Source organism: Petaurus breviceps, unplaced genomic scaffold, assembly GCF_028583685.1.
Source record: "Petaurus breviceps papuanus isolate PSGF00001 unplaced genomic scaffold, PetGlider_PUasm1.0 90510, whole genome shotgun sequence".
Lineage (NCBI taxonomy): Eukaryota > Metazoa > Chordata > Mammalia > Diprotodontia > Petauridae > Petaurus > Petaurus breviceps.
This window is the reverse complement of record NW_027187267.1, coordinates 4,092,860-4,118,364: the sequence shown is the minus strand read 5'-3', so window position 1 is coordinate 4,118,364 and position 25,505 is coordinate 4,092,860. Positions and strand designations below refer to the sequence as shown.

Genomic DNA, 25,505 nt, shown 5'->3' with positions numbered 1-25,505 from the left:
CATCATCATCATCATCATCATCATCATCATCATCATCATCATCATCATCAAACATGTACTGAGCACTTGCTATGTGTTAAGTACTACACTAATTCATGGGGACCCCAAAACTCAATCCTTACTCTTGAAGGGCTAATTATTAGTCTGAAAAACAGGATATAAACATAAAAATATAAATACAAGGAAGGATATGCTAAATGCCAAGTAAGAGGCAAAGACAATAGACAAGAATTCAAAGGAAAGTCTGACCAACAACTGGATCAATCATAAAAAGTCCAAAGGCAATGGACGTTGAAGGAAAGCTAAGACTTACACAAACTGAGAGGAATAGGGAGACAACTCCAAGCAGGATAAACAGCCCACACCTAGCCTTGCTCCAAGTTTGAGAAAAGAGAGTTTTCAGAGTTGGATACTTGGAGCAACAATAAGAGAATGAGATGAACAGCTCATCAGAAAGGGAGTCAAGTAGCTCCATCCTCCTCTCCCAGGCAGCCCTCTACTATGTAAACACATTAACTAGTCTTCCCAAAGGTTGACAGTACCAGGTAATCAATCAAGAAGTATTTAGTAAGCCCCTATGGTGTGCCAGGCACTGTACTAGGATAGAAATAGAACAAATGAGAAAAACTCTAATCACAGGGAGTTTACACGGTAAGGGAAGGAGAAAAGAATAAATATAGAAACACACATAGCATAAATGTTAAGGAAAAAAAATATATACAAAGTGGTTAAAGACAAGGTAGTCTAGGAGGGAAGGCACCAGCAATTGGGGGAGATCAGAAAAGGTTTCTAGTCCTGGGTCCCCCCACCCCCACCTGCACCTCCACCTGCAGCTGCACTGCCACCGCCACCACCACCACCACCACCACCACCACCAAACATGTACTGAGCACTTGCTATGTGTTAAGTACTACACTAATTCATGGGGACCCCAAAACTCAGTCCTTACCCTTGAAGGGCTAATTATTAGTCTGGAAAACAGGATACAAACATAAAAATACAAATACAAGGAAGATGGTATTTAGTCTTTATCCTCTCAACCTATGGCTCTGGGGGCAGATGGCTGTCGTATCTTAAGCTGTGTCAGCATGTAATGGAAGATGAGCTTTTTTTATTTATATATATACATTACCTCAGTATGGATGGATTCATCTCTCTGAGACATGGGGTCTGTATGCATCCACAAGTCTGAAGAATTCCTCAAGGCTACCTGTGGGCAAAGAATAGGAGTCAGCAGCATAACTGAGTCCTGTTCAGGACCCCTGCCCTGGGGAGGAAGAGATGGGTGCCAGGTTAGGAGATCAGAAGAAGAATTCAAGAGACAAAGGATCACAGGGAGGAGACGATGCTTGAGGGAGACAGGAGATGGGAGCAGGCATGGGAGACCATATCAAGCAAAGAGAAGAATAGGAGTGGGTGAGAAAAGTAACACACCTGTCCAAGTTCCACAAATGAGTGTATGTTTTCCAGCTGGACAGGAAACTTGCCCTTTTCCATGTCAAACACCATCCGTGAGCTACCAATGTAATCAAAAGTCTCCTGTGGAACAGAGGTGGAAGGGGATGAGGAGAGTGTCACAGAGATAGGGCAGCTACATGGAGTACAAATGGTAACAGCCCCAGTTTGTTCCTTGAGCCACAGGACTCATATCAGCCCACCCAGGGTCAACTCTTCCCACATTAGCTCTGCTGGGGGAAGCACGGCCTCTCACTCAGATGGGTCCCAGGATAAGAACTAGACCAGAGGAAGCTCAGTGAAGAAGAGTCGGCCATGAGGCAGACACTGGGGAGCCCTTAGGGGAACATCAGCTGGAAAGTGCCTGCTTCTTCTCCCCCACTCCTCCTTGTGGCTTCTGCTCTGGATTCTGCTGCCAGCACACTCCATAGTCAGACTAAAGCACCAGCAGTGAGGGCAACCTCAGGGCCACTAAGAAGAAGGAGCCAGCAAAGAAACTGAATCCAGAGAGTTGGGGAGAAATACCCTAACCCTCAGACTTGCCAAATTCAGCAAGAACTCCCAACGAAAAGTGTGAAATCATCTAACAGTAGGGCTGGAAAGATGTTGGAGAGGATCACGGAAGAAGGGCAGAGGCAAGGGAAAGAAGAGATGAAGCCATTCAAATATAAGAAGAGTGCACCAAGTTCCCAAGGGGCTCCCCAAGCTGATCTGACCTTTGAGTGGGCACATACCAACTCTAGGAGGGACTAACACAGGTAATCACAAACTGCTTGAGGCCTCAGCAACTGCTTATTGACTGACATCTGAACACAGGTACAGGGCTCTCACCCCCTCACCAGTCTAAAACCCAAGTGCCTTAGAACACAAACTATTCTACTAGTCAGGGCCCTCACCCCTTGGAAGAAGACAAACATAACATTCCGGGGCAGAGATGCCACATCTGGTGCTTTCTGCAGAGCTTCAGCCACAGCCAGCTGGGTGATGAAGGAACCAACAGCACTCTCGGCCCCAGGAGCCACATTCCAGAAGAATGAGCGGCTGTCCAACTAGACAGAGCAAAAAGAAAAGAGAGAGAAGAGAAACCATTAACAGAACACCTTCCCCAACCTCTGAAAACCCCAATTCAGGGCCCAAGAGCCCTCTCCTCTCCTCAAGAGGACACATATTCTTTTTACTAAGAATAAAACCAATAGTTCTACTGAATGGCTCCATCCTCTGAGCAGCGTACTGACTCCCTTGGATACCCTACCTCACCTCAGTCCCTAGTGTAACTCACTTGTGGTAGTAAGACCTGACATTCTTTTTTTTTTTTGCCTCTTGAAGGGGGGAAGGCAGGGTCATTGGGGTTAAGTGACTTGCCCCAGGTCACACGGGTAGTTTTTTGTGTTAAGTGTCTGAGGCTGGAGTTGAACTCCAGGGCCTGTGTTCTATTCACTGCACCACCTACCCACCCCAAGACCTGACATTCTTTTTTTTTTTAATTTTTAAAGCAATCGGGGTTAAGTAACTTGCTCAAGGTTACATGGCCAGTTATTTCTGGGTGTGGTGCTGAGTATCTGAGCCTGGGATTTGATCCAGGTCATCCCAACACTGGAGCCCTCTGCTCTTACTCACTGAGCCACCTGGCCGCCCCTAAGCAATTGGGGTTAAGTAACTTGCTCAAGGTTACACGGCCAGGTGTTTCTGGGTGGATGCTAAGTATCTGAGCCCGGGATTCGATCTCCAGGTCGTACTGACACTGGAGCCGGTGCTCTTACTCACTGTGCTACCTGGCCACCCCTAAGACCTGACATTCTTGAAAGAAGTCTGCACCATTTTACACTCCAATGGATATAGCTTCCACTCTCCAGAGTGAATGGCTTCTTAGACCAGCACCTACCCTGGTGGCAGCGATGATCACTTTGTCCCCAGGCTCTAACTTCCCAGATGCATTCAAAGGATTGAGAGTGTTCCACACGTTGAAGTCAGCCAGGGGGTCACAGACAACTTCTGGAGGGGACAGAGATTATCTGGGATGGGGAGGTGGGACACAAAGGAAACAGGGAAGGCTCCTTTGACCAAATCCTCCATCTCTTCCAGGTCTTTTTTCTCTGCTATACTCCACCTCCTACTTTCTTACCACCATCGTAAGAAAAGTATAAAACATGCAAAAGAGTTTTGGAATTACTGATGCTGATTATACCTGATATTGGTTAGTTGCTGGGCTCTGTACCATTTTGCTATCTGAGTAAGGTCTTCCAGTGATACCTTTACCAGCTAGAGTTATTATCTTTTCAGCCACTCTTGTATGCCCAGTGCCATCTGCTCTGAGTACCTCCAGTCCTGCCCCTGGGCCCCAGACCCACCTGGGTTGATGCTGAATGTGCTCTGGATAGCACTACGTCGCATGCAGGTGACTGTGCTTGTGACGGCGTGCATGTGTGAGAAAAGCTGCATTGCACACAATGGGTAGGCTGGGGCAGATCCATTCACCCCCCGGTTGTGGTCCCAATAGCACTAGAGGAATGAGAACCATTGAAATAAAGGGTCAGAGCTAGTCAGGTGTTCCAAAGACCTCCTACTTTGTCTCATGTGAGAAGTACTACTTCCTGCACTGTTTAGAAAAAGGTCTCCAATATGCTTTTCTGTGGTTTGTCCTTCCTTTTCAAAGAGAACCAATGACTCACTGGGCAATGCCTTGGCCTGTACATGGCTTAGATTCAAGGAAGGCAGACTTGCACAAAGTCATTAGCCTCACTCTCTCCTCTAGAATCATCAAAGTTCAGTGACAAGAAAAGCTGTGGGAACCTCCCTGTCCCTCAAGACAGCTGTGATGGTCAAGCACATGACCTTGGTGTCTTACAATGTCTGACCAGGCTGTAAGTGCTCCACGGCATGCTTCAGTCACCTTCATGGCCACTGGAACAAACTTGGTTGGGAAAGACATTGGGTCTGAGGCCTACTGGTTACCCTCAACCTGGTTTAGCCATCTCTCAGGGTGACATTATCTGCTCAGGGTCACCCAGGTCCTAAGGGTGCTCATGACTCTAGGCCTTCTGTCCCATGGGCCACTCAGTGACTTGATCACACTATATACTACAAAGTAATCATCATCAACATGATTTGGTAATGGTGAGCAAACAAGCTCCTCAGTGCAAGAGCCTAGATTTTGGGGTCTGCTTTCGGAACAACAATATGCAGAATCAAAGAATGGCATCCCAATGTTTGCTAAAGCCAAACATCTCAGCAAGAAATTACCTCCCAGATCTGTGTATAGAAGAGCTAATGACGAAAGGAGATAGAGAGGTTCCCATAAACTATTGCATGGACAGTGTGCATACTCTAAGATGCTAGCCTGGGCCAGGAAGTCTTGTCATTATTGCTGCCAGGTGCCAGAGGTTATTGGTTCAATCTGACTGGACTCACATGACAGAAATCCTTCCACTCCAGTTTCCCAGCTTAGCTCAGAGACCCCTGCTTTACTATTTCCTGAGCTACTTATACTTAGGAATCTGCCCCCAATTCCTATCCAACATTAAGAACTAAGACAGCAGGGATCATCTAGAGTAGAAGAGGTCAGAAAGAATGAGTTTTAAAAAGAAAAGACACTTTTAGGGTCTTTTTTTGGGCACTCAACAGCACAGAGGATTCAAAAATTCAACACACATTTACTAAGAATCCACAGTATAAAAAGGATTGTGCTAGGCACTAAAAGAAATGCAAAGTTTATATAACTTATATGTTCTCCCCACAAATAGGAGAACACTTATGTTCTCTGTACATTCCATTCTTAGGTCAACCCAGAAAACAAGAGGAGAAGGGGGAAGGGAAAGGAAAAGATACAGGACACACTGTTACCTGCTTGATAACCTGCGTTTCATTTTCATCTTCTAGCAGAAAGATGGGGAAGTCAAAATCTTCATAGGCTAATCCATTGCCTTCTGGGTTCCACTTCAGCTGTTTGCAGTGGGCATATTCTGACCCATAGGAATTAGAGTAGATACCTGGAGAGAAGAGGAACCCATTACTGGCGTATGTGTGACATGTGATACAATATAAACGGATCTTGAAAGTCTAGTGTTCATGGGAATCAGCATGGTTCCCAGAGAGTAACCGTGGTACCAAGAGGACCCAAGCTATCCAGCTTAAAATCTGAGTGTCTTGGGAATGGGATGGATGGTAAAGATGAAGCAACACTGGCTTCTACAGGGTAGTTAGTTTGGTCATTTAGGTGAACGAACGAACACACACACACACACACACATACATCTAGCCCACCACATTTGTCACCACAGGCTAAAATCATATACAATACACAGAAATTTATATGCATTCACTTCTATGATCCTCTTGGGGGCAACAAATTGACCTAGTTAATGGCATTCAAACAATAAGCCATGGGTGATGGTTCCTGGCTCTTTGGGGCTCTTACCAAACCCATCATTAGGGCATTCAACGCTGGGAGAGAAACCATCTACAGGGCTGGGTTTGGAGAGAGCCACAGCAAGACCAGAGATTCGCTGGGTCCCCTTCAGCTTCTCCATCAGCTTCCTAGAACAAGAAGAAATATTGGAGTAAGGGAGAAGGAAAGAAGAAAGTGTCAGGCAGTCCAACACACTTGTTCCTGGAGAGTTAAGCCATTTCTTTCCTCATTTAGCTCTACTGTAGGATTCTTGACTCTTACCCTAATCTGAGCCTCTCCAGATTCCAGATAATGCTGGTTGCTATCCCTCTACCCAAACAGTACCCAGACAGATGATAGATCTAGTTACAGGATCACTGAAAATGTTCTCTTTAAATCTATATCATTTTCCAAAAGAAGCCAATATGAGGAAAGAGTATAGTGCCCATCTTTTGAAGGGGGGAGGAGGCTCCTATTTTCCTCTGGTCACTCACCTTTTCCAAGTATACACACCCAGACCTCACCTGGTAAAAAGCTTGCCTTCCAACAGTACCATGTAGGGTGGGTTAGGGCCATCAGTTAGGACCCACTTCAGATCTTCCTCCTCTTCCACTACATGGATCACTCCTGTGTCCCCACTAATGGAAGCTGAAATGACCAGATGAAACAAAGTAAAGACCCTGGAATTTATTCTAGTGACCCTATTTCACTGGGCCAGAATGCATTGAAACTCCCACATTTATAAGGAAACAGAACCACACAGGACAAAGCCACAAGTTCTCATGCAGCTTCATACATTACTAGCTTCTTTCTCCTGGAGCCTAGGTTGGGGAACCTGAAAGACGAACAGTTGGATATGGAGGAAAGGCATTGCTTGGTAAATAATGGCCACAGGTGACAAACACTTGGAAAAAGCTCTGAATTTGAAACAACTTCTACAAAGATTTGAAGAACATTGTAGACAAGAAAAGTCAAACCTGGATCCCATTTGACCAAACCAGGGAGTGCTGCAGAACAGGTTTAAATGAAATTGGGACATGTTTAACAAAATAAATAAAAATACAATACAACATAGATAATGTCAATTTATGGTTTTCTAAGTCAATATGTAAGCTATGGTCCATTTCTAGTTAAGTTTGACCTGTAGACTTCTCTAGTTGTACTGTATGTAATCTGGGGGGAGGGAAAGGGATATTGGTCATGAAAGATTAGTAACTCCTGCTTTAATGAGGCCTGGAGAAAATAAAAATGATGGGAAACCTAGATTCTAGTCTAGGGAACATCCCTGGCTCACTGTATGACCTTAAGCAAGTTGCTTAACCTTTCTGGACAAAAATGGCAATCAGCTGAACTGCTCCCTAACCATCTCCCCATGTAGAGACAGACCATATGAAAAAGAAACCTGTACAACAAGCCTTTGAGCTCCCAAGGGAAAGGAGTCCAATAAACATAGGATATTGTTATCAGTAAACCAATACTGTGCCTCACTATTTCCCCAGAGGATTATCATGTTAGCAACCTCAATTAGAGAGGGTATAGCTGGTTCAGAGGTGGATTAACTTGAAGAGGGAGACTTAGAACTAGCCAGATTGAAAAGGAAACAGGTTTCTAATGAGGAAATAGCCTGAGTCTTGCTCTTCCTCCTTCTAATGCTCAGCTTTGCTTATAAGACCATGCTTTCTATAAGGCTGTGGCAAACATACACAGCATGATGGATAAGTCACTGACAAAATGAGTTTAACAGACTAGCACTGTCAGGACCTGGCTCAAGGAGAATGGGGTTTGAGGCCCTATTCTTAAGGTTGGAACTAAAACTGTGGTTAGAAACTGTAACAAATCCACCACCCCTCACTCCCATGTTGGGTATAGCTTAAAGATTATTTCCAGCAATGATCCTATAACTTAAGGGGCTGTCTGGGACTAGCCATCCCACCCAGGAACTAGCTATTGCATTAATGTGACAAAACATCAACTAGCTGACTAAAGACAGAACAGGTTGATAATGGGAAACAACACATTAGTAATTCAGGGCTCTCAAAACCCATTTGAACAGTTCCCTTCATCGACCAGTGACCTGGTATCGTAACTGTCCCAGATGATTTATTCTTTTTTTTTCCAGATGCTTTATTCTATAGCAAAAAGCTGCTGAAATCAAAATACCTCTTCACTATAATCTACAAACACTAAGCTTATCTTTATGAGTTTAAAGTAATACTCTCACTAAAACTCAAATCCTCCACTGAAAGAAAGAAAAGAAAGAAGGAACATTTTCATCATTTTTTATGGAAAGAATAGAACCCAAGTCTCAGAGAAGTAAAATAATTTGTTCAAGGTCACAAAATATGTCAGAAAGAGCTTATCACTAAACTCTGTGCTAGAACCCATCATTAAAAGTCTAACTTCCTATTTCAAGAGGAAATGTGATGTGCAGAAACAGGTACTGCTGATGGAAGAAGAATCAAATCATGGACCACCAACCATGGGGATTAAATCACCCTGTTTTCTCCTCTGTGATGTTCTTTTATGCGGAGCTTCTTAGTACCACTTCATCATTCATCTCTCCTTCTGATAACAAGAGTTCCACGATTTCACTGAATGTCATTCCCATAAATGACGACTAATTACCACTCTCAGAATTTCTTTCTTATCAAACAACTCACTGCTTCTAAGAAGTCCACCTCAGACTATAAGAATATCACTGTACAATAGAGCATTCATTAAGTGCTAACTATGTGCCAGGTACTTTGTAAGTGCTTGAAATATAAATACAAGTAAAAACCATTACTGTAACAAAGAGGCTTCCACTGTTGTTCAAACTTATTTTACAGATAAGGAAACTGAGGCTCAAGCAGGTTAAGTGACTTGTTCAAAATCAAAAAAAGAACAAGTCAGAGGTGGGATTTGAGCCCAGGTCTTCTATTCCTGAGCCACTGCTCTTTCTATTAGATCATACTTGAACCCAACAGACATGAACTGTTTTCAAAAAAAGAAATACAAGCTATCTATCACCACTTAGAAATTTACAAGGTCATTAATAATCAGGAAAAAAAAAGGGAAATTAGGATAATCCTTAAGTATTACCTCACAACCAAGTGGCAAAGATGTTAAAAAAGGAGAAAACCTATCCTTGTAAGGGTTATAGGAAGACAGGCATGATAATTCACTGATAGTGGAGTTATGGCTTGGTTCAATCATTCTAGGAAAGTCTGGAATTCCATAAGTTATTAAACTGTTTATTCCCTTTGACTCAGAGATTTAGTTGACCCTATATCTCAAGGAGCTTATTGACAGTAAGAAAAGACCTATATATTTTTTAAAATTTACAAGACCATTTGTAATAACAGAGTTAGAAACAAAATAAGTGTCCAATGACCACAGAAATAGGTGAATTATATGCGAATTTAATGTTACCGAGCCTTAAATAATGACAAATGTGAAGAATCTGGAGAAATGTGGCAAGACTTATATGAAGTAAATCAGAAGTAAAAGAAAGGTAGATATCAATATATAGATATAGGAGGACAAAAAAAGATAGATATCAATATGTAAATATAGATTATCTATCTATGTACGGTGACAACAATGCCATTAATATCAGTATAGAGGGGTAACAAAGGACTGGTCAAAAACAACGATGATCATTAATACACAAAGTTAAGACAGTTGTCTCCATTTTTTTTTTTAAAATCAATAATCTTTGGGGGGGGGGATGTACTTTGTAAAGGGCTTTATTTAGCTGTCTGCTGGGAAGGATGTGCTGTCTCAAAACAAAATACATGGAATCAGAAGGACATGGGTTCAAATCCAGCCTCAGATACTAGCTGTGTGACTCTCAGCAAGTCACTTAACCCCAACTGCCTCCAAAAAAACAGTAAATTTATCTTCTGAAAAGATCAAAGTCAGATATGATACCACTGATTTCCCTTCTTCCCTGACTGTTTCCTGCCACCCCCAATTAACATGCAGTGTACTTCTCACGTACTCTGGAATATCAGGAACACTTAAGTATGAATTTCCAACTTACACTGGCAGCCAATCTGGTGAGTGGCATTGAGCAGGCGGACACAGGGAGCTGTTCTGTTCAAGGGGATGTAGATCTTCCTCTCCACTGAATTTGCTTGGCACAAACCTGAATAGAAAGCAACAGGTGTAAAAAAGAAGCTTAAAAAAAAGGGGCACGGTTCCCTCACTCATCTCAGCAAGGAGGTGGCAAGCGGCCAGCATACGTCAGTGGGAAAAATCCTGGGTTGGGAAACTTAAGTTCTACTTTTAGCAGTATTCTTAACCCATCTATCTCCTTACTTTAAGCAAATCACGGCCTCTCTGAGCTCAGTTTTAGCCTCTGTAAAATGAACATAATGCATATTATACTCACTCGATATTTCCATTAGGATACTGAGCTCCTCCCACCCCTCCCCCAAAACCACTAGAGAAATTTAAAAAGATTATTACAAACCACAGTAGGGTAATCATACTGATTCCCAGATAAGAGAGAATGTGGTCAAAAGAAGCCCCATATGTGGATTACTGATTAATTTCAAAAAGAGCACGAGTTTCAGTGCACTGCCCAGATTCAAAATCTTTCTCTGTATTCCCATAAGAGCAGGTAGAAATGGAGGAAACCCGGTCCACACACACTACTGTCAGATTCAACTCTTACACCCAGTACGGTCATGAGAGGGGGTGTGGGATTTCTCCTATGGGGATCCTTAAGGACAAGAGGTACCAACATCTGGGCTGGCGAAGGAACAGTGGAAGCTTGAGAGAGGGAGGAGAGCAGGGCAACCTGCGATCGCACAAGGTGCACCCGAAAAGCAAATCTTTGTAAGCAAACACCTGCTGCAGCCCCACCCCACCCCAAATCTTTAGGCTCCTGGAAACATCGCCTCGTAGTTCTGAATAGCCAAGGAGTGCAGGAGTCTGTCTCAATCTACTTCGAACAGAGAGAAGAAACTGAGGTACAGGGATAGGAACGAGCAGAATCAACAAGAGGCGAGACCCCAGAAGCCTGTTGAAGGCGGTGGCCTCAACCCGCAGCCCCTCCGGGCTGAGAGCAGGACACTGGGAGGGCTCCCTCTGGGCGGGGTGGGGGCTTTAAATCCTCGAGAAACGCGGAACTTGTGTCGGGGGAACGCAGAGTAGGGGGGTTTAGGAGTCGGCGGGACAGAGGACCTAAGAGCAGACAAGGGCGCCGGGGCGGTTTCGGAGTAAATCAAGTTCTCGCAAAGAGGACCTTGAGGCTCTGGGGGGTGGGGAGGGCTCACCTGCCAGCAGAGGAACGAAGCAAAAGAGGAGGCAGGTTCGCCGGACCTCGGAGCCGGCTCCTCCGCCACCCCCAGCAGTGGCCATCTTGCCTCTCCGGGCTGCTTCCGCCTCCTGCCCCCTCCAGCCTGACAGAGGCCTCTCTAGGCCGCTCCACTGCCAGTCTCTGTGGCCTTCAGGCGGAAGTACGTTAGGCGTAGGGCGCTTCCGGCTACGGCTGTGGGGCGGTGCTGACGTGGAGGAGATCTAGGCGAGTCGGTCTGCTCTTTGGGCCGCCGCCGGAACCAAGACCGCGCCTGGGCTAGGGCGAACAAAGATGCTGACCAAATTCGAGACCAAGAGTGCGCGAGTCAAAGGTGGGGAGAAAGCGGAAGACAAGGGTCCTGGGGACTGGGTAGGGGTGTGACGACTTAGGGACTCCTTCGTCCTATATGGGGTGGGGGAGAAGGGGAAGAAGAGCGATCAGAAATCTGGGGCCTGAGGGGAACGGGTCGGAGTCGGCCTGGAAGGAGAGGGGCCTTCTCTGGGTTTCCCCCCATCCCCTCTTTCAGATCTGACCCCATTTATTACTTTCTCCCTTCTCTCCCCTCCCCCATTCCTGGGTACCTTCACTATCCTGAACGCCTTCTCGGACACAAATGTATGGGAGGAAGGTGCGGAGGGATGGGAGAGATTCATATTTCTTATCTACTTATCCGTGATCTCGTCCCATTCTGTATGAATGTAAGCTCCTCGCGGGCACAAACTGCCTTATAATTTGTTTCTTTTCTATACCCCAGCGCCTAGCAGTATCACATAGTAGGCCCTTAGTGCAACCTAAGTAGGTTAATTGATATACCTTTCTTCCTTCCTTGGACCCCTCACTCCCCACCACCCCCAATCTCCTTGGGCACACACACACAAACATGCCTGCGCGCGCACATGCAGTCTGCTCCCTGATCTTTCCTGGGATGTGAATAAGGGTTGTCATTCTTTTTTCCTTTTGATTTCTTTGAAAAGGTGAAATGATGGACAGGATAATATTGCTGAGAGCTTACTAGCTCCTATCGTCCCTCAGTGTCTTGCTTTTTGAGGTCTCTCTCTCTCTTACTAGCTGTCAAGCCTCTTTTTAATGTATCTAAACTAAGTATTGTGTATATATTTGTGGGGTTCTGAATTCTGATCCTGTTCCCGCCTACCTGCTCCTGCAGACACCTTTTGGGAAGATGAGGATTAATTACTTCTGCTTTTGGAGGCTGCACTATCCCCATCCCCTTGTCTTCATCAGTCTCTTCTGTCCCCATACTATCTTCTGTCTCTACCTTGTAGAGGTAACTGGTGGTGCAGTGTATAAAGCCCTGAGACTGAAATCAGGAAAGACCTGAGGCACTTACTGGCCTCAGACACTTACTAACTGTGTTACCCTGAGCTAGTCATTCAATTTCTGATTGCCTGAGTTTTCTCATCTGCATAATAGGAACAGCAATAATACCTCAAACGGTAGTTGCAAGGATCAAATGAGGTATTATTTATAAAAAGCACTTAGCACAGTGCCTGGCACATAGTCGACGCTATATAAATGCTTATTCCTTTCACCCACCTCTCCTCCCTTCCTTATGTTTATACTACGAAATCTGAAGATTTTTTTATAAAGACTGACTGGTTGTGGAGACGGGAAGAAAAGGATATGCTTCCTGGGGTTCTGTCAGGGATTCCTCAATAAAATCTGAAGAGGGAAGAAAAGGTAGCAAAGTAAACTCTCCAAGGACATTGAAAATCAAATCCCATCTTTTAGGTTTTGTAGGAGTTGAAAATATAAAGGATCATTCCTAGTTTATCAGGTTCTTATGAAGATCTTGATTATCATATAGTACATTTAAGGTTTTTCTGTGACCTTGGGTGTCGAGGAGTTAGTAGTAGAATAGAAGATATTCTGAACAAATAACTGTTACAAGAACTTCTGTAGCATTAGAAAGTACAGAAACCCTTGTTTACAATTATGACTTCTAGAGAAGGAATTATAGGTAGAAATTCCATGTCCAGAGTATTCAGTCTTACCTGTGACCATAAGCAAACCATCTGTTCCAGAAAGGCCTTAGTTTCTGAATATATGAGAGTTAAAATATAGCTATCTTTTGACATCTCTGAAAAAGGTGGAATGAAGAGAGATAATAGCTAATAGCTTATCCTCTTCCCATGTCTTACAGCACATTCTTTGCTCTAGACTTGCTGTTCTTGGTAGTGTTGAATCTCTCATCTCTGTGCCTTTACATTCACTCTCCCTTTGACTATAATATTCACTCTCCTCACTTCCATTAATGGAACCCATGGCTCCCTTCAAGGTTTAGCTCAGATGGCACTTCTTTCAATAGATCTTTCCTGATTCCCTTGTTCTAAGTATCTGTTCCCTCCCCTCCATCACTTTGTATTTATTTTATGTATATGCTGTAGTTACTTCTCTCAATATATTGCTTCCCCTATTAAAATGGAAGTTTCTTAAGAACAAGGATTATCTTCTTTTGTATTTATATCCCCAGTACTTACGATAGTGCAAACACTTGATAAATGCTCCTTGGTGTATTGATTACAGGATGTATCACACAAGAATATTGGTCTGTTGGTAACTTTCAAACTTATTCATAATGCAGCTACATTATAAAAGATGTAACCTACATTTCCTTATAAATTCATCCCAAGTATGGCAAATGAGTTCAAATTGACATTAGTATCCAAAAAGATATTAACAGTCTGGAATATTGTACTGAATCTAATAAAAGTAATTTGTGTAAGAAAAACATTAAGTCCATTACTTAAATTTAAAAAATCACCATTGCAAATTGAAGATGGAAAAAAAAACATGGCCAGTCAACAGTTCTCCTAATTAAAATGTTGAGTATTTAATGAATTGCAAACTCAGTATGAGTTAATGGTATATGATATTGTGGCTTAAAAACTCTTGATATTTGAGGCAGCATTGAGGGGTATAATGTACAGAATGAAGGTGATAATCCTGCTGTGCTATGACATACTCAGATCATATCTGTGTTCCTTTTTGGACACCATGTTTTAAGAAGGACATTTATAAGCCATACAACATCCAGAGGAGATTAAGGACTGCATGATAACCAGTTGAAGGAACTGAGGATATTTATTCTGGAAAAGAGAAGATTTAGGGAGGATATAATAACTACTCCAAGTATTTGAATAGCTGTGTCTTTAACCTCACAGGGCAAAACTAGGATTAGCAGGTAGATATTTCAGAAAGGCTAATTGACTTGACATAAAGAAACATTTCAAAACAATTAGAGCTGACAAAAAATGAAATGAGTTGCCTTAGAATTGGATTCCCCCTCTCTAGAGGTCTTCAAGACTGAATGATCACTTGATGCTACTATAGAAGTGATTCTAGGTGAAGTATATATTGGATTAGATGACCTCTGAGGCACATTCCAAATTTGAAATTCTAGGATTCTGAGATGCATTGATTTCTTTCCATAAGGAATTTAGAGGTTTCATTTTCTGGCTGTGAGAAGAGGTTCTCTTCATCTGATTGGCAAGAGTAAGCTAACATGAAATTTGAGCATCAAATGATTTCTTTCACGTCTGAATTATTGGAGCTTGAGGTAGTGAGCCTGTCTCATTGTGGTTCACTATTTCATTCTTCCCAGGACTCAGCTTTCACCCTAAACGACCCTGGATCTTGACTAGTCTTCACAATGGTGTCATCCAGCTGTGGGATTACCGAATGTGTACCCTCATTGACAAATTTGATGAGCATGATGGTAAGAGAATGAATTCCAGGGGAGCGGGGTTTCTTCTGGAGTCCATATACATTTTTTAAGAAAATATTTCAATGTGTGCATTTTAATGTAATTGGTTTCCTTTGTAATCCTGTGCCTCTTATTTAATTCCTTTTAAAAATGACACTGAGAGAGGTTGATAGGTTTCACCAGACTGCAAAAGGAATCCAAGACACAAAAAAAGTTTAAATCTAAAAATGGTTGTAGCATCCAACTTTGAAATTTCATTGAATCTGTGACTTCTTTACTGTGGGTAATTTGAGAGGCACTTGATATAATGAAAAGAGAGCTGGACTTGGAGTAACAAGTGAGACTTGTCTTCAGATACTGCCTGTGACACTATTTATCTGTGTGATGGTAGGCAAGTCATTTAAGCTCTCTCAACCTTAATTTTCCCATCTAAAAATGGGATAATATGCCTACATAATCTCTCTACCTTGCAGAGTTGTTGTGATCAAATGAAATGATGTAGGTAAATTGCTTTAAAATCTTAAAGTATTATTTAAATGTCAGCTCTCGTTATTATTATTAGAACTCCATCTACCAGCATATATCTGAGCCCATCTTAACCCTCTTAACCTTTACAGTTCTTGACTATGTTTTCCTATAAAGTCTGTAAAGAATCTTTCCATTGACCTAGAGACCTTCCTCTGGTTCATTTTGTATTTTGTAGATTCCAATGTAGCACTTGTGACTGTCTGTCTGTTGTCACTTAGTCATAATCAGAAAGTCACTTGAATTTAAATTCTTTGGGATTAAATGGGATTGAAAAAGGTAATGGTTTAGGTGGGGCTATGTACTACTAAATAGGGATTTTCCTGGAGGGTAGACATTTATAACTCCTTTAACATATTTTTCTCTGGCTTCTTCATGCTCTACTACCACCTCATTTTACTAGGTCCTGTACGAGGCATTGACTTCCACAAACAGCAGCCACTGTTCGTCTCTGGAGGAGATGATTATAAGATCAAGGTAGAGAGAACGTGATCTGGGGAAAATCAGCAGAATGTGGGAAGGTCGGGAATAGTGGGAGGCACAGGGATACCTCATTTAACTGAACATCTTACTCCTGACAACCTGAATTAGCAGGGAGACAGCTGTAAACTTAAGATGTGAACCATTAATATTTGATCCAAAGTTATTCACAGAATTAAGTACTTAATGCTATAGAGTAGGCAGGGCCACCCTCAGTCCCCAAATTGTAGCAAGACTTAGCAACAGCAGTTTAATTCAGCGAACATCTGTTATGTGTATACCATGTGCTGAGCACTATTTTAAACCTGAGAAATATACAAAAATTGAATAAAATATGGTCCATCTCCTCATGAAAGTTAGAGTCTAAAAGAGGGAGACAGCTTATACACGTTAATAATAGTAGAAGAGGGGGCAGCTAGGTGACACAGTGAATAGAGCACCAGCCCTGGAATCAGGAGGACCTGAGTTCAAATGCAACCTCAGACATTTAACACCTATTAACTGTGTGACGTTGGGCAAGTCATTTCACCCCAATTGCCCTGTATTCCCCCCTCTTAAAAAAAAGGCATAATAGCAATAATAAAAGAGAATATGGTAAATTCATAAAGGGGGTGCAAATAAATTACTACTCAAACACCAAAGAGAAAAAAACTTTATGACCAATGATAGATGTGACAGCATGAGGCAGAAGAACTATAGAATTTAGTGCAGTGCCTGGCAAATATTAAGTGCTTAATAAATGCTTATTGATTGACTAGAAAGCAGACTTATTTTCTGCTTTTTTTTTTTTCAACACTACAGACCTGGGCCATTTCATGTAAGATCAATAGCTCTATGCATTTCAGTAAGTCACAATTCAATAATTGATGTTCATAACTTGATAACAAGTTCATAAATGATCTTGACTTCCCAAGAACAAATTAATTATATTTAGTACATGCAGTTTAGAAAAAAGAGAAAGGTTTGACATTTTGGAAGAAATTCCATCAAAAAGGATTAAAATTTAACAAAGGTTAGCATTTTTAAAAGTAAGCTTCAGTTATTTAGGACACAATCACCTATCTGGAGTTTCCTATTATTCTTTTTCCAAAGAGGTGAGATAAAGGAGAAAATTAAGCAAGTGGTGAAATCACTACCAATCCAATGGACCTATGGTAGTTGATAGTTTGGGGAATCTGAAGGAACACTTCAGTCAGAAAATACTAAAGCTTATAAGCACAAGTATTCTTAGAATCTGTAACTTCCTTGAAGGAGATTGTTCGTGCTTTTCCACTCTTCAGATTGCCTCATATTTACATGATGTAGTAGATGGAACACTAGACTTGGAGTCAGGAAGACTTGTGTTTGAATACCACCTCTCACATTTACTAGCTATATAAACATGGACAAGTCTTAGCCCTTTTGACATTCAGTTTCCTGATCTGTGAAGCTGGGATGATGACATTGCTAGTGTCTACCTCATAAATTTGTTGTAAAGCTTCAGTAAGATAATGTCTATAAAGTGCTTTGCAAATCTTAAAATGCTTTTTAAATAAGAGCTTTTATTATCTAAGCTCCTTGTAGGTAGATATTATTTCATTTTATAAATTGAGAATGTGAAAGTATGAATGTCTGTACCATTTTTTATCAAATTAAAGATTTAAAAAATGGTGTCAGTATGAGGCACTGATTTTCTTACATTCTGCTGTATGCTACATTCTTTGCTGAGTTACACTTGTAAATGATGTTATTGCCTCAAATGGGTTGAGTTTTGAGAGCTCTGATGAATTGGGATAAAAGAGCCCCATGTTGTGCTGATGGAAAGGAGTATCATGTTGAGGCTTGGGTCAGTACCTCATCCTAAAAGTTTAGTTTTTGTTTTTAACTTTTCAGTGTTTTATTAGTGGTCTTTTTTTATATCTCTGTTACTTCCCAAAAACTCTCCTTAATTCCCCTATCCTCCTTCTGGGAACCATGCCTCCCTCTCATCTCCCTCTGCACAACACCCCTCCAGCCTTAAACAATTGTCAAGCAAAACTAATCAACTAGTTGTTTTAAATGTTTGAAATTATATGCCCCGTGCTACACCATTCAGTTCTCTGAAGTCATGATTGGTCACTGCTTTGATCAAAAGTCTAGTCTTTCAATGATGTTTTCCTTTACATTATTGTGGTTGTTGTATAAGTTGTCTCCTAGGTTCTGGTGATTTTACTTTGTATCACTTCAAGTCATCCCAGACTTTTTGGAATTCTTCATATTTGCCATTTCTCATGGCATAATAATCTTTAAGTGAACTGATAGGCTGTGATGTAAGCAAGATCAGGAAAGCAATAAACACTATGTAAAGGAAGAGAACATACACAAAAAGGACACAGAATGCCACATGATTGTAATGAATAAGCTTAGCCTCAAAGACAAGATGAGAATATATGTTTCATGCAGGCATGAGTAATTGTGAGTATGGAACATTGCATCTACTGTCAGACTCAGTTGATGTTTTAGTTTTGTTAAACTGTTTTTTTCTTTTTTTTACTCTTTGTTAAAAGGAATGGCTCTTGAATAGGGAAGATGGGATATTTCCAACATTTTTTTAAAAAAGAGAACAACTTACTATATAAACGATAATTTGTTCAGTCATTTCTCCAATCAGTGGATACCTGCTTCTCTAGTTCTTTGCTACTACAAACAGTACTGCTATAAATATCTTCATTCTACATTATTCAAAGGATTAGTTCTCCAGATAGAGGAAATGCTTTAACATCTCTGAGAAGGTCCCCAGATTTTGTTGTTCCTCTTCTCTAGTTTCCCTGGGATGACCTAAAATGTCCTCTAAAGACTTCTGTCTACTTCTTCCTCAATCATAGTTCCTAAATTGACTCAAAAATGTAAGAAGATAAGACCAAATAAGTATGTTAGGAAACTTGGAACTCCAGTAGTAGATATCTAGAAGGAGAGTCTTGGTGTCCACATATTCCCTAGACATTCTTTGTTGACTTTTCTCTTCCCCCTAGGTGTGGAATTACAAACTCCGGCGCTGTCTGTTCACTTTGCTTGGACACCTGGATTATATCCGTACCACATTTTTTCATCATGTGAGTATCTACAGTACTCTTGTTTTTGTTGTTTCTCATACAGGCATCTCCCGCCTAAACATCTTGAAGAATTCATGAGCTATTAACAAAAGGAGCAGTGTTTGAGCATATCTTAGTCAACTTTGTTGGAGTCATTGTAATGAAGTTGATTCTCTTACTGCCCCATTTTCTTCTGCAAAAGGAAAAATCCAGGGTTGTCTTTATTTCTCACTATTCTTCTTACTGAAACAGTTCTCATTTAAGGAAGCAATGGGAATTTGATTTGGACCTGCCAACTTTGAAAACCAAAAAAAAGGCGATCTGTATGCTAATCTCATGTCAGAAGGTTTTATTACAATGTAACTTTTCAAATGCATAGTTGTTTATGGCAATAATTCAAAAATTATGGATCTTAGTTTTTGCTGTTCCCTCCTGAGACAAAAGGGAGACTGAAAAAGAGGGACATAGCTCTGACTGAATAATTTCAGTGTTGATAACTGAAGTCCTACCTATGTGGTTGATTAGATGATTTCCTCAAAGTTCTTTCCAGTTCTGTGGTTTCATTGAAAAACAGTTTGAGAAAGTAAATAGGATAAGGTAACTGAAACATTCAAGGCTAATAATAATTAATGCTTATTAAAATAATCTAGGCAGCCATGCAAAAAGATTAATTTGGCATTTTCACACTTTAATTTATAAAAAAAATTACATAGTCCCTTGTTTAGAACAAGTTATCATGTTTGGCTTCCACATACCTTTCTAGAATTATTTCGTTCTACTTCTGCATGCTGTGTTCCAGACAGACTAATCTACTAGCTGCTCCCCTACCTCATCATTGTCTTTCCTATCTCAGTGCCTTTCCTCATATCTAAAATCTATTCCCTCTTTACCATTACCTCTTAGAATCTGTAACTTCCTTCAAGGCAATTGTTAGTGCATTTTCACTCTTCATATTATCTTGTATATTACATTGTGTAGTGGATAGAGCTCTCAAGTTGAAGTTAGAAAGAGCTAGGTTTCAGTTGCACCTCTGGCATTTACTATCTGCATTAGCCCCTTTGACCCTCAGTTTCCTGATCTGTGTAGAAGAGATGATAGCATTTCTAGTATCTACCTCATAGATATGTTGTGAGAGGCTCCAGTAAGATAATCTATAAAGTGCTCACACATAGTAGGTGCTTAACCAATCATTCATTAAATGTTTATTAAGTGCCTACTATGTAATTGAATTATAAATGTCCAGCAAGGAATGAAAACACTTGTACATTTTGGTGGGAAAGCAGATGCTGGAAATGTTTTATGGGCTGGCCAGTTTTTACTAATTCCTAAAATTGCATTCTTGTTAAAAGCACTAAACTCTGTGTATGGGAATTTATCCTAAACCAATCCAAACTCCCTTTTACATCTACATTCCACTGTCTGATACTCTAAAAGTGCTAAATCTAATACAAAATACATAGGAGAGGAGTCTCCCTACTGTGTTCAGTCCCTTGGATTACCAGCATGTTTGCCCTCAGCCTCAGTGGTTCCTAGTAAATATAGTTAAAACCTTTGTCATTGGAGTGAACCCAGAGTAATAATAAGAAAAATAATAGGGGTTGCCTGATAAATCCCTGTTTCTGGAATATCTTGCAGGAATATCCTTGGATTCTCAGTGCCTCAGATGATCAGACCATCCGTGTATGGAACTGGCAGTCTAGGACCTGTGTCTGGTAATATAAGAGGCAGATGATTCATAGGAGCCTTCAGCCTCCTCAATACTTTAATTTGCTACATTATAGAGTATATTAATATTATTCTGACCTTCTTCCCAAGGGGATTATATAATATTAGTTAATTACTGATTGCATTTTCAGGATGTAGAAATTAAAGAATTTTAGTTATATATGGAAGCTCAATAGTGAATGTTTGGCCTTTTTTTTTTAACAGATAGGTGGTGAGATTTAGTACGATGGCTAAGGGAATATATACTACAGTGAAATTAAAACAGTGGGTCAAATTAGGAAGATCAAAGCCCAAGACTGGAGATTCAGTTATTATTTTTTGAGATAGTTAGTATATCATGTGAAGCTTTTAGAAAATCAATTCGAGCTATTCTTCCATTTATTTAACTGTCAAGTTCTTCTGGTATCTAGACATATTATGATTTATCTTTTTTTTTTTTTTTTGGCTAGAATCCTATGTGAAATTTTCCATGAGATGGTGAGGGTTATACTTGACCACTTTGAAGTGATTGCCTTTGGGAGAGGTGTCCCACAAAAATCTGTCAATTATTTCCCAGTAGTACTGCAGTTACATTTGGGAAACCTGCAATATATAACCTAGGTTATTGCTATATTTTCAAGTATCTTTAATATGCACTGATGCTTGGAAAAGATATATTTTGTTTGAAGGTAATACAGTTCTCTGTAATCAGCAATATTTAGATAGTAAAGAGTAGCAAAATCTATAGTAAAGGCCCAAAACATAATAAGAGGTGCATCTGTGATGCTTTTCTGTGGGGAGTGGTATTCAATTTGAAAGTGTCTGAATGTTGTTTTGATTTGTTTTCTCATTTTCTTACAGTGTGCTAACGGGACACAACCACTATGTAATGTGTGCCCAATTCCACCCTTCAGAAGACCTGGTGGTATCAGCTAGCCTGGACCAGACTGTTCGTGTTTGGGATATTTCTGGTGAGCTACCCAAGTTCAGGGGACAGTATGATCAAACTTGATGGAAAACTGCAATTGCCCAAAGCAATGAGAATGGTTTTCTTGGAAAAGGAACACTGGGGACTGATTTGAGAAATAAAGCATCTTTTTTAGGGTCCTCATTACCCAGAATCAGCTTTGATTGTGTTAAATGTCAGTGGATAATAATCTCTGAGAGAAGCAGTTATTTGGAAATACTCGTAGTTCTAACTGAAGGAAATTCAGTTTCTGATAAATGAGCTTTCAGAAAAAAAAAAAACTTGAATTCCATTAGGAATAGCAGTTATCGTGACTCATAATAGGGAAACAACAGCAAAATTAATATCAGTTGAGAAAATAATTTAGTGTATCAGTTAATACAGGGAAGGAAGACTCCTAGACCTTGTTTTCTTGTTCCAAAAAGGGAAAGCTCCTAATGTGAGAATGTTTTTCTAACATTGTAGAAGTGAATTTTGATCTTCTGAATACCTTCTTGTCAAGCCATTCACAGGCAGGAGAAAGTCCTCCAAGATGAGGAGTTAATATGGTTCAAAGTTTTTGGGTAGTTGTGCTAATCATTTCATTTCATAACATATACATCTTTGCTTTGAGGTACTAAATTATGTAGATGGCATTTCAATTTGAATATAATCTTTTCCCATAGAATTTGATTTCCAAATTAGACAGAAAACACATATGGGGAAAGGGTACTGCCTAGAAGAGAAACAAAGTGTTGCATGTATGAAAAGAGCTTTGTTTTGTGGCTAGAATCAGAAGATCCAAATGCCAAGGCTATCTGCCTAATTACTTCTGTCAACTCTCTGGAATATCTTTTTGTATTATTTTATCTCTGGAGCTCTAGGGCTCCTGAAGATCCTTAGAGATTCCACGCTATAAAGGGGCAATGGTAGAAAGAGTCAGGGACTGTAGAACAGTGTCCCCTGTCCTGCAGTTAAAGAGAAAGGCTTTCTAAGAGTCCTTGCCCAAGTCCTTCAGGCTAAGTAAGCAGCTTCGGTAGTCTTTACATGAGGACCAGCTCACCCTCTCCCAGCTGCTCTGCAGACTGGCAGCAGGGTGTGCTGAGGCAAGGGAGTACTTACTGCTGCTCCAGCTGTTAGTAAATAGCAACAACGAGAGCAAGTTGAGAAGAAGCTGGCACCCCCAATGCATAATTTGGAATTTTGCCCATCTCAGTTCCTTAAAGACTAGATGTAGCATATACTGCAAGCCAGGGAAGCAGCGTTTTAAGAGCATCACTTGCAGTTTCTGTATGCTCTGTTGAAATTTCTGCAAGAATTGGGATCAGGACTGGTAGAAAGTCTCCTACAAGAGACTGATACTAAGTGGAGGTGGGGTGAGGTTGGAGCAACATTTGCCATTGCAGTTTTCCACCAGACTGATTGTGCCATTTGAAGTACATTACCCAGACGCTAGACCAGTCATGCCAACAGGAGGAGCTAGGCATAGGCGCTATGAGGCTGTCAGAGCCTATGTCCTCTCCTCACTGCCAACATGGGGGAATTTAATATCCATTCTCCCAGTAACCTAGCTGCAGCTTTCCACCACACACATTCCCTGCCCCCACCTCTCTCTTTCTCTCTGAGGATACAGGAGCCAAATAGGATTGGAACCTAGCCTACCCTGTTCTAGTGGTTTCTGGGATGGTCATTTTGAGCTCAGCTCTGCTTACCCCACAGGAGCACTGCACATAACTGCCTGGTGCCAGCATAGTCCATTCCCTGGGGCCAAGCTAAACCAAGTTGGGGCAGTTAGAATGCAAAATAACCACTTGGCTTTTGGGTATGGAAGCCCAGATTATTGATACTCATTTTTTCTTTAGCTTTAGTGGGGAGAGACCATTTCTCCACTAAAGTTATGGACCCTGAGTCTGAAAGAAGAGAGAAAGAGGTGGCTTAACCCTGGTGGTGGTGTGTATGTTGGCTCCTAGCAATGTAAGTGCATGGACAGCTGGGTCATAACCTAATGGATATCTGTGGCAGTGAGAAATCTCTTGCTAGCTTTGGTACTAATGTTAATGTTCCCCCTTACCATCCTCCAGTTTGTGCCTGAAGTTTGCAAAATAACTTCTGTTCTCTCTTCATTCCCGATAATCTCTTAACCCAAAAGGAAGAGTAAGCTTTATGGTTGAACTCTTACCTAAGTTCCTACCCTTTTCCAGAGCCTTCTAGACTCTCTTCAGTACTACTTTTTGTTTTTATTCAAGGGAGAATTAAGTGTAGGTGAACAAGGTGGCTTCATACTACTAGGAACTGGGACTTTTCTAGAGCCAATGCTATTAATATTTAGGTGACTACTTGTGATTTCCGATTCTTGGAACAATTACTTGATTGAAAATAAAATGGCAAAGCAACTGAAATATAGTGTGAATTCCCCTATTTATTTTTCTCAGTCTTCGTCTTGAAAAAAAGGGGATAACCCTTTGATTGAAAACATGGAATGGCTTTGACAGCAAGACTTTATTTACCTTGTTTAGCCTTCTCAGGAGAAGGCCCTTGTCTCCACTACAGTCTAACTTCTTTCTAAGAATTTGAATCTTTCAAGGCCTCAGTTTAGTGAAAGCTTCTAGTTAATACAAATGAACCTTTTCAATACCTTATCAGGGAAAATTGGCTATTTCTGCAGCTTGAGCTTTGAGTGAACTAATATTTTAATTCTTTTATGTGCTTAACCCTTTGCATGCCAAGCTCATGTAACTAATCTCAGTCTTTGGAATGCCTCTGTACTAAATGTCTCTTAATCAGATACCAGAATTATCCTCATTACTTCCTCTACCCCCACCTCCCCATTCACACCCCCCATTTGGAGAGTGCACCAAACTGGTCCGATCTGAGTGTGTCTACTCCTCCCTCTGGATTTGTGTAGCTGCTGCAGAAATTTTCCATCTGTCGTTCGGTCTTAGTGAGTGGCTTGTCAAAGCCTCAAGTATTTCTTTTCTGAGTTTCTTTTCACTGCCTGTCTCTATTCATCTGTCCATTTTTCCCCTCCCCCTTTCCTGGGTCATTACACGCAAGTGCAACAAAAGCTTCCACTCTATAATAGAGCTTTCCCTTTTAATGTATTTGTTGATGCTTATTGGAGGTGAAGTTCCTCCCAGCTATCTATCTTTGTGCTTTCCTTTGATTCTGTTTCATGCATCAGGATCATTAAAGAAAACTGACAGATCCTGTTAAAGGGACAGGATGAAGAAGCAAAAGGAAGGTTCCCTGTGATAATCAGTTTATTAAGCCTTGAAAGAATTTTTGAAAGCATTAGCTTTGTTTTTCTCAACCTGTTGGCTCTTTCACGCTGCTCAGCTAGGTACAGGGGACAAGATAAAACTGTCATCTTTTTCACCTCCTGGCTGTATGCAAGAAATATTAGTACTTCTTTAAAAATATATAGATGCATTACCATTCAGAGTGACTTGAGTTTTTCTGCAACTACTAAATTTTAGACTTCTAGAAATTTAGCTGTTTTATCTTAGAAAGCACAGTATATCAAGAAGTATATCAAGGATTTCAAAGATACTTTGTTTTTCTGAATGCTGAGTGTTTTGCAGAGCCATTATTCCAAAAGAAAAAGTATTAGATTAGCAGAGCAAAATTGTAGTCCCACCACCTCTTTCAATTTTAAGAAATATGTCCTTGTCCAAGTTATTTAACCCTAATGATCCTATTTGCTCGTGTAAAGTGACAGTGATAGAATCTGCTCTTCCTAATTCAATGTTCTCATTAAGTTCAAGTGCAATAATATATATGAAGGCTCTTTGAAAATCATAAAGCATTATCTAAATAATAATCATCTTGATCTTGTCTCTGACTACAAGGAATCATGATCTGTGAATGGTTTTTAATGATAGGTGTTTTGCAGCCTGTAAGATATATATTCGGGCTGTATACAAATATGGCTGTTGGTTTGGAATAGTGTT

At 40.8% G+C, this 25,505-nt stretch overlaps 2 protein-coding genes across 3 annotated transcripts in view; one reads left to right on the top strand and one right to left on the bottom strand.

Moving 5' to 3' along the window:
• Window positions 1-1,096: 1,096 nt before the first annotated feature.
• On the bottom strand, window positions 1,097-11,273 carry NCSTN (nicastrin). 2 transcript variants are annotated; one of them, XM_069062898.1, is made up of 10 exons: window positions 11,104-11,273; window positions 9,864-9,968; window positions 6,364-6,487; window positions 5,870-5,988; window positions 5,296-5,441; window positions 3,804-3,954; window positions 3,338-3,444; window positions 2,352-2,504; window positions 1,435-1,539; window positions 1,097-1,210 (listed from the first exon to the last, which is right to left on the bottom strand). In XM_069062898.1, the coding sequence occupies exons 1-10, from the start codon at window positions 11,186-11,188 to the stop codon at window positions 1,112-1,114; spliced, it is 1,194 nt and encodes a 397-aa protein (XP_068918999.1). In that variant the 5' UTR covers window positions 11,189-11,273; the 3' UTR covers window positions 1,097-1,111. The 2 variants fall into 2 exon arrangements, with proteins under 2 accessions (XP_068918999.1, XP_068918998.1); XM_069062897.1 differs by having other exon boundaries at window positions 3,338-3,447; window positions 11,104-11,270.
• Window positions 11,274-11,276: 3 nt separating this feature from the next.
• The window catches only part of COPA (COPI coat complex subunit alpha), a 40,256-nt gene continuing 26,027 nt past the window's right edge, over window positions 11,277-25,505 (top strand). Inside the window, exons 1-6 of the mRNA XM_069062896.1 lie at window positions 11,277-11,457; window positions 14,749-14,862; window positions 15,779-15,852; window positions 18,846-18,926; window positions 20,541-20,617; window positions 21,471-21,580. Of these exons, the coding sequence (XP_068918997.1) occupies window positions 11,418-11,457; window positions 14,749-14,862; window positions 15,779-15,852; window positions 18,846-18,926; window positions 20,541-20,617; window positions 21,471-21,580 (496 nt within the window). The 5' untranslated portion in view covers window positions 11,277-11,417. The remainder of the gene's footprint in view (window positions 11,458-14,748; window positions 14,863-15,778; window positions 15,853-18,845; window positions 18,927-20,540; window positions 20,618-21,470; window positions 21,581-25,505) is intronic.

Coding starts and splice junctions, on each gene's coding strand:
- NCSTN (XM_069062897.1), bottom strand. CDS start 11,188: ATGGCCACTGCTGGGGGTGGCGGAGGAGCCGGCTCCGAGGTCCGGCGA. Junction 6,488..9,863: donor TCACCAGATTGGCTGCCAGT/GTAAGTTGGAAA, acceptor TGGTCATTTCAG/CTTCCATTAGTGGGGACACA. Junction 5,989..6,363: donor GAAGGCAAGCTTTTTACCAG/GTGAGGTCTGGG, acceptor TTCTTGTTCTAG/GAAGCTGATGGAGAAGCTGA.